Raw genomic sequence first — 12,785 nt, forward strand, 5'->3', positions numbered from 1 at the left:
TAATAAATCTTGAGACCAGCATTACGATAGATATGATTTGCAATCGTTTTCAAATTGTTCGTTTTCAAAATATTTATTAAAAAATTCTTTTTTTTTTCATGTTACTTAATCATATTTTCTTCGAGTATTTCTCAGCAAATTTTATAGCGGATTTGGAATAGTAGTTTTTTGTATTTTAGTTAGTAAGTATTTGGTTTTAGTTTGCTTTTTTAATCTTCGGTAATAAAAATAATTTTATTTCTACAGTAATAAAAATAATTTAACAAAAACAAGTTTTATATTTTTTTATTTTATTTCTATACCTTACACTTATTAGTATTATATAATTTTGCTTTACTTTTTGCTTTATAATATTTATGTTCAATTTTTTTTTATTCAAGTTTAACTTCGTTTTTTCTTTTTTTTTTTTTTTTTTTCATATAATTTTTATTAATATTCGATTAATACATTCGAAACCAAATTTTCGATTAGTTGAAACTTAAAACAAAAAATGTAGATTATCTATAGAATAAACGTTATCTAAATATATTTTTAAAAAGTTCTCGAAGACAGATTTTCAGTATGTCAATCTTTACAAGATTGGGTTTCCGACGGTTCCACATCTGTGAGTTAATATTTTAATCAAAAGTTCGTATTTAGTAAATTATAATTACATATTTTTAAAATATATGCAATATGACTACAATAAAATTAAAACAAACACTTTATTGTTATTAGGGGCGGATCCAGAAAATTGTCTGTGAAATCAAATTAAAAAAAAAATGGATAAAAAAAACCTGATTTTTTTATCCTCTTTTTTGCAATTTTATTGTATAAGTTACCAATGTGGTATTTCCACATTGGTAACTTATTTTTTTGATATCTATCCCTTTAAAAATAATAGATCTTTAAAAAAAATAGACCTTTTTCTATTGTCTATTGTATCACACCCACAGAGCTTCGAAACTCATCATTCAAACCATTAAATTGATTCTGGTGATCTCTAAGTTTGATAAAAGCATTTTTATTAAAGTGTTTCTATTTATTTTTATTCAAATAATTATGTTTGTATTAAACACATAAGTCGAAAGAAAGTTTTTAACAGTTCTTTTATTGATGCCTTAAACTACATTGTTTCATAACATAGGGGGAGGGGGAAGGGGGAAGGGGGAGGGGGACTGGGTGGGTCAAATTCTATATTTTTTGTTTAACCAATTATTCTTAATTAGTTTAAAAAAAAAAATTTAATAAACAATTTAGCTTTTGCTATTTTTTTGTGTTTAACCATCTAGGTAAGCCTACTTCAATTTTTAACATTTTAAAAATATTTTAAAAAACTTAAAAATTTTTAAAGAAAAACTTAAAAAACGTTTAAAGATACGCAACTTTATGTTAAAATTTATGCAATTTAAGTTTTGATTGGGTAACTTTGAATAAAAATGAATGAAAGTTGCGTTTAAGCAAAGATAATTCTTAACTTGTATAAAAATTTGTTTCACTAGCAAATACTTTGCTATTCATTTTGCAAACTGAATTCAGATACCGATTAAAAATGAAACTTAAATTAAACTTCTTTGAAAATCTTCTAGTAATAGACGAATTTTATCATACAAAGTTGCCTTTACTTAGGGTTTTTTTTGTATTTGTCTTTAATAAAGTCAACAATAAATTATCTTTTGGAAATTTTCATTAAATATGATTGACTGTTCAGTAGTCGTATAATCAGTTCATATATGCATCAAAAAACTTGGATGATTGTACCATTCTTGCAAATAGTTTAGCAAAATATAGCTATATTTCTTCAACAGAAAATAAAAAAGTATTATGGGTTTGGAAAAAGATGCAATAATGGAATAACTGATGAATTATGTTTTTAATCAGGTTTTTGCAATTTATAAAACAATTACAAATAACATTGAACTTTAACGTCAGCGTGGCACTCATTCCAATCGGCTTCGGATATGCCGTCGATTACAAAAATTCCTTGTTTTAAATATCCAAACTATTGTGAAATAAAGATTTAGGTAATTTAGAAATATTTCGCGAAATGTGTCTCATTGTTAAAAAACTTTAAAATATAAAGCACAGTTGGAACCAGTGACAGAAACAACTGCGACAGAGTGGGTTAGCAAAAAAAGAACTGCAAGCTTTCCATTACGCGTCCGAGAGACATTATATTTTATTTTGCTTAATATTACAAAGCAGCCCATTTACTTTCGAATTAGATGTCGTTAAATATATTGAAAAGAGAAAGGTCTGTTAAATCTCAAAAACGATTAATGAATAGGACTTTTATTTTAGTAATAATCAAAAAATAGTAGATCATTGCAGCAAAGATCCATTTTATTTAAAATCATAATTGTTGATAAAAATACAAAAAACGTCGTCTTATGTATACAGAAGAACTAGCTAGTAATTCAAAGTTTCTACTAAACTTGGTCTTCATAACAATCAACAATCACCTGCAATAACTTTTTTTTTAGTTGTTAACGTGCTTCAAGAAGAACTAAGCGTCTTACCATGGAAGAGCAATTTAACTAGAAAGTTTACACCTCCTTCCTTACCAATGACGGTTATCTGATCAATGCCAACATCGAACCTCAGACCTCTTTATTTTTGCAATCAAGTTATTTCACATTTTCACGAGTAGTTGTTACAAATAGTTTCTTATATGGAGTTATTTCATGTATAATGCCTAATTTTTTGTTGTATTTTTGACTACACATAATGATTATGTATTAATAAAACGAAAGGAAAAATATTCACCACGAATTTTAATTTTATGATAATAATGATTTCATTTAATTTAAAAATTGGTTGTTTTTTTCAAAATAATAACTTTTATTGAAATTTAAGTAGAAGGCCAAATATTTATGATGAAAAAAAAAGAATTAAATAATTCAAAATCAGAATAAAAAGTTAATTAAGAAAAAGTGGTTAAACTACACAAAATCAAAATAAAAGATAATTTTCGACACCCCTTAATTAAGAGTGCCCAAAAAATATTTATACTAACTTCGTATACGGATAATACTAAGATATTTTTTTCAAAAATAAACAGAAATAAAAATTCAAAGCTTAGCAAGTTTCGGAACCTTGGGAAAGCTTATCGGGAAAATTGATTGTCATTGGGACGCTGGGACATCTAAAATCGTACAATCCCGGACTTCTGATCACCTTACTCAATGCAAAACAGAAAAAACATTTTCAGCAGAGCTCTCTACCCTAATGAAACAAATGCCAATAGAAAAGAACATACTTAGTTTTTCCTTGGTTCACTAAATTTATCGTGGGAAAAGTGACCTAGCATGTTTTAACTGAGAAGTACGGGCATCAAATATCCTAGATTTTAGAAAGACATTTTCATTTTTTTTCCAGGTAAAAACCAAGAGGCTGTATGTCTCACTGTATTTAGTGTTTTATCTGTTTATTATATATTAATATTCGACTAGTGGAATGCATGTCCACTAAGATTGATCTAAAAATTAATAGAACTTAAGAAAATGTTTAAATATTCAGGAGTGAGCTCATTATATTACGATATATGTTTCAAAAGTAATATACAGGGCCAACGACACGGGTTTTAAAGTGGGGGGGGGGTACAATTGTCAATTTTTTGAAAAAAGTTTCCTATATCTAAAATTTTCTTAAAAAAATTATAAAAAAAGGTCCTTCAGAAAAAAAGTGGGGACACTGCACCCCCCCTCCCTCCGTGTCGTCGGCTCTGATATACTGTAATATAGTGTTTTAAAAGTTAAGATTTATAAGTATTAACAACTAATTATTTAATTATTTAATTAATTAAAGTCTTAAACTAATAAAACCTAATTAAATACTTTTATAAATATACTTAATTAGGTTTTTAAAAAATATATAGTCCATAAACTAGCCCAGAGGAGTGCAAAGAAAGCGAATGCTTCCCTTATTACAAAATTTAGAAATGGTGGCGTCGCTGTGGCGGAAGTGTCGCAAAATTTTTATTGTCGTAAATTTTTAATGTCGCAAATTTTATTGTCGAAAATGTAAAAAAGGAATAATGTCGCAAATTGTTGCATTATTGATTGTCGAATAACAGACTTAGGAATAGTATCGCAAAGGAGTTTAATGAATAGTGTCGAAAACAAAAAAAAGGAATAGTGTCGCAAATGAATTTAATGAATAGTGTCGAAAATAAAAAAAAAGGAATAGTGTTGTAATGAATTTAATAAATAGTGTCAAGTATAGTAAAAAGGAATAATGTTCTAAAGGAGTTGAATGAATAGTTACAAAAATAAAAAAATAATGATAACTATAAATCTGTATTTAGATAGAATGTCTTATGTCATACTGAAATAGCCTGCTGCCAGGGGCTTCAGTACATATATCGACTATCAAATAGCCTGACCCGTAAGGGAGTGCTGCTACATCGACTGAGGGTTTGGCATGGGGCAGCAATCTTTTCTTTCTCTATTCTTTATTTTTTTTATTTTTTTTTAAAAAAAAACAATGAAAGAAAAGATTACAAAATGAAAAAGCAATTGCTGAAATTAACTGTTCGGGACACTATTCCGCTTTTACTATTTGCGACACTAATCCTTTTTTTTTGTATTCGACACTAATCATTAAATTCGTTTGCAATATTATTCCTTTTTTTTATTTTCGACACTATTCATTAAATTCATTTGCGACTCTATTCTTTTTTTTTTGCTATCGACACTATTCATTAAATTCATTTGCGACACTATTCCTTTTTTTTGCGACATTAGGCCTTTTTAGTATATTTGGCACTATTCTAAATTTCATTTTTCGACATTATTCCTGTCACCCGTGGCGTCTTTTTGAAATTGAGTGACTTAACGCTTTTATATTTTAAGTTTTAAATAATATGTAATACTATGAAGCACTGTAAAATAGGGTCAGTATGCAGGGTCGGTTTAAGTACGTTTTTTTCCTCCCAGCATTTTAAGCTTTCTGGCCCCTCGTAGTCTTATAGTATTCAAACTTAATAGCCGTTTAAAATTACAAAATATTGTATAATTCTTACGCTAAGGCTTTCAAATATGTTTTGCTTTTGTATTTAAACATGCACCGCATGTTATTTTGTGTAACTCTACAAGAACAATCACTCTTACGAAGCTAAAAGAGTGGGTAGCACATGGAACAAACTCGGTGAGAGAATTGATCTTTTTGATTCTTGTTATATATTATTTAACGATGTAAATGGAAATTTATTTACGTAGTAATTAAATGGTAATTGTTTTTTTAATGTTACTAACACTTTAAAGAAACAGGAAAGTATTTTATCATATTTGGCTGGGCAACCAGTTTGTGTTCTACTCAGTTTAACAAACAATTTTATTTTGCTGTAATTTGTATCTACTTTGAAATTGTCTGGTAAGTCAAACACTACACAATGCAAATGCAATGTAAAGTATTAATTGTAATGTAGTAATTTTTCAGAAGTTTTTTAAAGTTTTTGCCCTATATTTTCTATGATTAATAATATTCTCTATAGTTTCCTATATGCTTTATTTTGTGTTTTATCTAATTTAAAATTAAAATAAATGAATTTTTTCTGTTTGTTGCTGGACATTTGTTAGGTAGGCCTAACAAACAAAGTTATTTTTTTCTAATTCAGAAAAACTAAATCACTGTGTTACTGACTGGTGAAATATATTTTACAGGTCAGGCAAATAAATTAAGGGGCCTTTTCAATATAGATATATTGATGCCCCGGTCCGCAACTTTCCAAAAAAAAGGCAATAATATGAAGGCTGAAATCACAAACTAATTAATATATAATTAATTAAAGTATAATAAATTTAGGTACAAAGTCATAAGGCATATCAATAACTATTCTTTAAGCCGATCGCTCAATTCAGAACACAAGATGCATATCTTTGAAAGATTGTACCACACTCAAAGTTATTAAATACACTTTTCTTAACAGACATCAACATAAACGACTTCAAATGGTAAGAATTTTGCAATCTCGTCATGATTAATTTTAACTTTGAAAATGAGCTTTCACATTTAACTTGTGTTACAGAAATAATATAGATAATCTTATAAATGTAATACAAATTGTCATAGAGTTTGTCATAAAATATGATGCAGAGGTCTAACTTTTTTCAAAAATTTGCAGGTAGGAAAAGGTTGTCAAAATAGTGTGAAATTTCAGGAACGACATGAGCAATGTCTTAGTTTAATGGCACGTCTTTTCATCAAAGTTTCCTGCTTCACTTATAAATGACAAACAAACTGAAAAATACTTTCGAAAATGGTTCGAAAACTGTTCAAAATATCGTTGTTGCAACATTTTATTTACAAGACCACCTTGTTTCACCAATCAATTTCAATCGTTTCATCTTTTCTATTCCAATTTGTGTTTCAAAAAGTTTAACTCATGTTGATATTTGCTTACCCGACACTTTTATGAGCGTTGCAAAGCGTTTTGCAGAAGGCTGACAAATTAAACCGTATGAATGTTCAAAACTGGGATTAAACAAAAAAAGTAGATAACAAAGTCCAAAGTCAGTCAGGGTTAGGGTTAGGGTTAACCCTAACCCTAACCCTAACCCTGACGGACCGGTGAGCCAGTCACAAATAGCTCTTGCAAAAATTACACATAGTGTGCCTATATTATTACACAATTAAAAAACTTAGACTATGTTTTTTAATAATTTAAGCTAAGAAAAAATAATTTTGTAATTTCGAAAACGAAAAAAAACCCTCGTTTCTAATCGTCATTTTGTTTGTCTGTACGTATGTATGTGTGTATGTATGTATGTATGTATGTATGTATGTATGTATGTATGTATGTATGTATGTATGTATGTATGTATGTATGTATGTATGTATGTATGTATGTATGTATGTATGTATGTATGTATGTATGTATGTATGTATGTATGTATGTATGTATGTCTGTATGTATGTATGTATGTATGTATGTATGTATGTATGTATGTATGTATGTATTTATGTATGTATGTATGTATGTATGTATGTATGTATGTATGTATGTATGTATGTATGTATGTATGTATGTATGTATGTATGCATGTGAGAGTACATACAATTGAGAATGCTCCGGTAATCTCAATTATATGCAAATGTTCCTTATTTGACATAAACATAAACTTATAACTGTTTGGAGTGTGCTCCATGTCTGAAAGTTACCTCAAACAACAAAAAAAGCTTGCTACGGGCCTGCATCTTATTAATAATATTCTTAACTCATTTGATTAAAATAAATATACTCTAGTCGTTTTTATTTCTCTGAGCAAAGTTTTGACACTGTCAATCATTATACTTCATTACCCAAACTAAAAAAATTACGGTAATTAACATACAAATTTAAAATGGTTTAAGAGCTACTTGTGAGATCGTCAAAAATATATTTTTTACAACTCTTGGAAAACTAACAATATGCAATATGAATATAAATACTAAGACCGCAGTGACGGATCTAGGGAGTATGAATGGGGGGGGGGGGGGGAGGGGGTTTATCTAAAAGTCCTGAAATATCTTAAAAATGGAGAAAATTTTTTTTTTATTATTATTAGGGGACGCAAAGGTGGTATAAAACACAAAAATGTTTCAATATCCTCCCCCTACCACCACCACCAAGGTTTCCTCGATCCGTCATTGTAAAACCTGTCTTGTTCCTATTATATATTAATAATTAAAGTAAATCTTGTAAGGTATTAAACACAATCTTGTTTGCTGATGATACAGATCTATTCTATGCTTATAATGATATCAGTAAATTGATTAGAAATCCAATGTCTTGCAGGATTGTTTAGAGCAAACAAATTGTCGCAAATTTAACTAAAACAATTTTTTCCATCGTTATTATGAACGAGACGAAATTCCTTTAAAACTTCCAAATAATTTATTAATGATTGCGATATAAAAAGATTAGTTTCACTAAAACTCTTGGCACTTTTGACAAAAATACAATATACAAAGCTCACATAAAGTATCTGAAAAGTAAAATCTCGAAGATAATTTATCGGGCTTCCGTAACCTTACGTAAATCCACTTTGTTTAAAAGTCTTTTATATGCCTCCTTTATTCACTGCCATCTTGATTACGTTAGGATTGTTTGGTGCAGTAACATATCCAGCGTAAACTACTTTACACGTTCTTAATCACTCTTTATAAAATTAAATATACCAAATAAATATTTATTATCTTCTAATTTTTATGTGCAAAATAAATAAAAATGTTAGTCGTAAAATTTCTTCTCCGTTATTTAAAATAAATCAGAATAAATACTTAACCAGGTATTCAAAAAACACCTACACACAGCCAAAAAGGTATTTTGGCGCTATATAATTTTCAATTTCAGTTAGAAGACCAAAGGTCCATACCAAATAAAATATTTACAAATGAACTTAAAACAATAACGAAGTTAGGGCGAAATTAAGACAGTGATTACTAGTAATGAAATACTGCAAAGCAGTGTTTTAGTAATAATTTCTATGTTAGTGTGAAATAATCAAATAATTTCTAAGTTAGTGTGAAATAATCAAATAATTTCTAAGTTAGTGTAAAACAATCAAATAGTTTTAAAGTTAGTGTGAAATAATCAAATAATTTCTAAGTTAGTGTAAAACAATCAAATAATTTTTAAGTTAGTGTAAAATAATCAAATAATTTTTAAGTTAGTGTAAAATAATCAAACAATTTTTAAGTTAGTGTAAAATAATCTAATCATTTCTAAGTTAGTGTGAAGTAAGCTTCTGATTATCAGTGACGGATCCAGCATATTTGTTGTTTGAAATAGCTAACTTCCAGACATAAAGCAAACTCCAAACATTTGTATATTTATAGAGTAATTCCATGTCAAAACAACCAGGCCATGCAACCCTATGTCCTTGGATTTTGAAAAAATCATTTCTGCCAAATACATAGTTTAAAAAATAAATGAAAAATATTACAAAAAAAGCAAATATAGTATATTTCCCTTATCGTAGTATTCAAAATAAATAAAAATGATGCATCCTTGAATTGATATACAATTTTTTATAATTATCCATTAAAAATTATTGATTTACAAATATATAATTATTAATTTTGTTAAAGTCGTATTTTGAAAGATCGTATTTGTCTGATATTATTGTTGGTGCACTTATTAATGTTATTTCATTGGTGATTGGTATCCAACAATGATCATCCCTTTTCAGCCAGTAAAACTGTTCAGATGGACCGTGTGGATGCATAAATTTCATTTTTATATCATTATATTCTTCATCTTTTTTCTTCGACGACTGCAATCCACCAAAACGAGTCATATGTACATGCGTAATATTCGAAATTTATTAAACTTAAATTTTGGTAACTTGATTTTTTAGTTATATTAATAGATTTTTGATTTAGATCGTTACTAGTTTTCTTAAATAACATAGATGCTTTCGAAACTGGTATGCAATGGTGAAATCCTCGAGTTCCTGGTATTGTTTTTCCCTTCACAAATCGTTTATTTTGCGTAGCTCTAACATTAACCATAGTTTCTTTATCAATTTTAAAGAACTTTATTGTGAGCATTTTTTGAGTGCAAAATTCAAACAATGCATCGATTGTTAGTATTTGATTTTTCTTTGGACGTTGCAAACTTGCTTTTGCAACGTCCAAAGAAAAATTATTCGTTTTACTGTATCGCCTATTGCATCACAAGAAGATTTGCCGTGACTGGTTGCAAAAAGTATCCATTCCGCTTTCAATAAAAAATCTTCTGATGGCATAGATTTAGAAAATTTTTATAATTTTTATACTGTCCTCCACATCCATCAGAAAAGTAATACAATTTGAAAATTAAAGGAAGGGTTTCTTTGATATAGTTACATAAAATAGTCTGAATTTGATAGACAAAACAGGTATCTTGCATCGTATCGTCAGACTTAAAACAAAGTGATTCGTGTAAAATAATGCCATTTACTTTATAGTATAAAACAACTGGGTGAAGGGTGCATCCAGATTTACACCAATGATAACTTTGGATCTCATCTTGCACAACAAATTCATAAAACTCTTCTGAAAAGTCACAAATCACGATACACTCTTCTTCATTCAATTTGAGTTTTAAATCTTTAAGAAACTTTGTTTGGCATTTAGAAATATACGAGTGAGCTGTTAGTTCATCAATACACTTCACTACTAACTCTATATAAGTTTCAACAGTTTCAGTTTGTGTGACAATTTGGATCCTGTCAGTACCTTGCCATTGATTAAAACTTAACTCGTCATCAAAGTCAAGTTTTTCAAGCTCTTTAAGAAGAAATAGCTGTAAGGCATCTGTTCCTGGGCAACTCAAACATCTATGAACCATACACTCATTTTTTGAAATGTCACAAACCACCTAAAAAACAAGTTTATTTATCATAATTTACTATTAAATTTTCTATTATAATCATTTAATAATTGTAATAATAACTAAAATCATGATAATAATAATTAAAAGTAAAAGTAATATTAAATTTTATAAGAACAATGGAGACAACAATAAGTGGAACACTTTTTCCAATTTTGTCCAATGGGAGTGAAAGTATGCCACTCTCCTGTTTCATACGACGTGCTGTTCGAATAGCATTCACACTAACTTCAAAGTAGTTAGAAGCATAGTCTCTTGACCAAGATTCGGGATTTAAAGTGAGAATTTTTAACTTTTTTTAATATTCAGAAGCATTTATCTTTTCTTTCATCAATAGTGTCAGTTTATCCAGATCAGATGCTTTATTTTGATCTGTTTTCGAATAAGACGTAGTAGAATTATCTATAAAATGCGAATTATTCATTCCATAATGGGCTGCTAAATCTTCACCAATCTTTTTTATTGATTTTTTATATTTTTTCATTGCAGATGCAACACGTTGATGTAAAGCAACAGAATGTAAATTAATAGAAGATTCTCCTAAAATTTCCAGAGATAAATTAATATGAGTAAATCGTTCATCTTCTTCTGTCGATATTTCATCTATTTCATTTTCACTAGGGTGTTCTACTGATAAAACTGCCTTTAACTTACAGCTAGTACATAACTTCCACCCAGGTAAAACTCTTAATCCTAATGACTCAAAGTGTCTAGCCAACATTAAAGATATTTTATATTTACCTAAAAAAAAAAAGGATATTTAAGATACGTGTTGTATACTTTTACAGATAGTATTCATTTATTTGAAATCAAATTACCTTTTATTTTTTTTTTTATGCACTTTATAAACATCACAACAATTGCCATTTTTCTTTTCAAATCTTTTTTGAAAGTAGTGAAAACGGTGATTACAAATGCTGAATAGTTCTTCACAAGCACACAACTCAGATCTCCATAAAATGTTTTGACTAGTATCAGTGTCTAGGTCATGTAGTAAAAAAATCTCTTTATTTCTAGAATATGTGGTTTTATGGAATTCTGACTTCAAAACTTTACCAATATCACATAAAATCATTTTGATAATGAATTTAAAAATGTTATACTTGCAAATTTAAAAATGCATAATGTATTAATTACATTATTTATGTAGGATTAATTGAAACATTTAAATTAGATGAATATGTCTGAATTCAGCAATAAAACTTTGATAATTGGGAACTACAAGGAAACAAGGAAACAAAAAGGAAATAAAAAAACACATTAAAAAAACATAAGAAACACTTCGATTTAGATAGGAATTATCATTTTTCCTAAAGTACTATGACAATTTATATACATTTGTAGTACAATATTTACAAAACTAAGTAAAATATTTACAAAACTATGTATTTGGCAAAAATGATTTTTTTGCACAATGTTCTTCAAACATACAATGATCTAACTTGAAATTTTAAGTTTAAAAAATTTACCGCGCACCTAAAAATTTTACTGGGGCAGATGTCCATTGTTTTAACAATTATAATTGAAATTTAGGTATTTTTTAATTATAAAATGAGCTTTTTATTTATATATTCAAATTCCTCACCTTGAGATTAACTAAGTCACTTATTTTTAGAATTCACATGTTTAAAGACTTGGTTTTATAAGGAGAAATGTAAACTTAAAAATGGCGGAAAATGACCAAAACAATAATAGTAGCCAAAATTAAAACAACCATTACTCACGAACCGATGGGAGTTAGACCTTGAAGTTTTGGGATTCATCTTATTTTATAATGTACTAACTATGGTAAAAATATATAGAAAATCCAAGGACATAGGGTTGCAATTTAAAAAAAAAATTGGTTGTTTTGACGTGGAATTACTCTATACTTATGTCAAATAATGTAGTACTATTTTTCAGCGTTCAAAAATAATGACCATATAAAGTTAGTTGAGAATAGCAAAAAATTATTTTATCAACCAGATGTTCCCAAGTATGATATATTTATATGGCAAAAAAAAAAGAAAAAGTTAAATTACACGGAACGGGCGGCATATTTTGAAACCGTATACAGGCTCAGAATAGGCAGAAAAATGAGCAATCTGATTCGCTGATTTTGAAAGAGAGGCAAGTGCAATTTTGTTGAAAAATATAATTAAATTCAAAACAAACAGATTTTTGAAATAAATTTCAAAGAAATGATATACTAAGTTTATCAATACAAGTCACGTGTTACTATCAACACAGAAAATTCATTTTATTTTAGCACTCTAGAGTATTTAAAATGTATCAAAATCTATTTGTACAAGAAAATTTTCACTCGTAAAAATGTCAATAAAGTTTATCTTGGTGATGAAGATTTTATCTATTATTTAACAATAGATAAAATCTTAACAATTTTAACAATAATATTAACAATTTGTTAATTTTAAGAAACGAAAAAAAAAAGATGTGTTGAAGTAAATTT

At 28.0% G+C, this 12,785-nt stretch overlaps 1 protein-coding gene across 1 annotated transcript in view; it reads left to right on the top strand.

The window, feature by feature from the left end:
* The first annotated feature begins 485 nt into the window (after positions 1–485).
* Positions 486–12,785, top strand: part of LOC100212234 (thioredoxin reductase 1, cytoplasmic) — a 57,548-nt gene continuing 45,248 nt past the window's right edge. Inside the window, exon 1 of the mRNA XM_065800897.1 lies at positions 486–604. Within this exon, the coding sequence (XP_065656969.1) occupies positions 562–604 (43 nt within the window). The 5' untranslated portion in view covers positions 486–561. The remainder of the gene's footprint in view (positions 605–12,785) is intronic.

This window comes from Hydra vulgaris, chromosome 07 (genome assembly GCF_038396675.1).
Source record: "Hydra vulgaris chromosome 07, alternate assembly HydraT2T_AEP".
NCBI lineage: Eukaryota > Metazoa > Cnidaria > Hydrozoa > Anthoathecata > Hydridae > Hydra > Hydra vulgaris.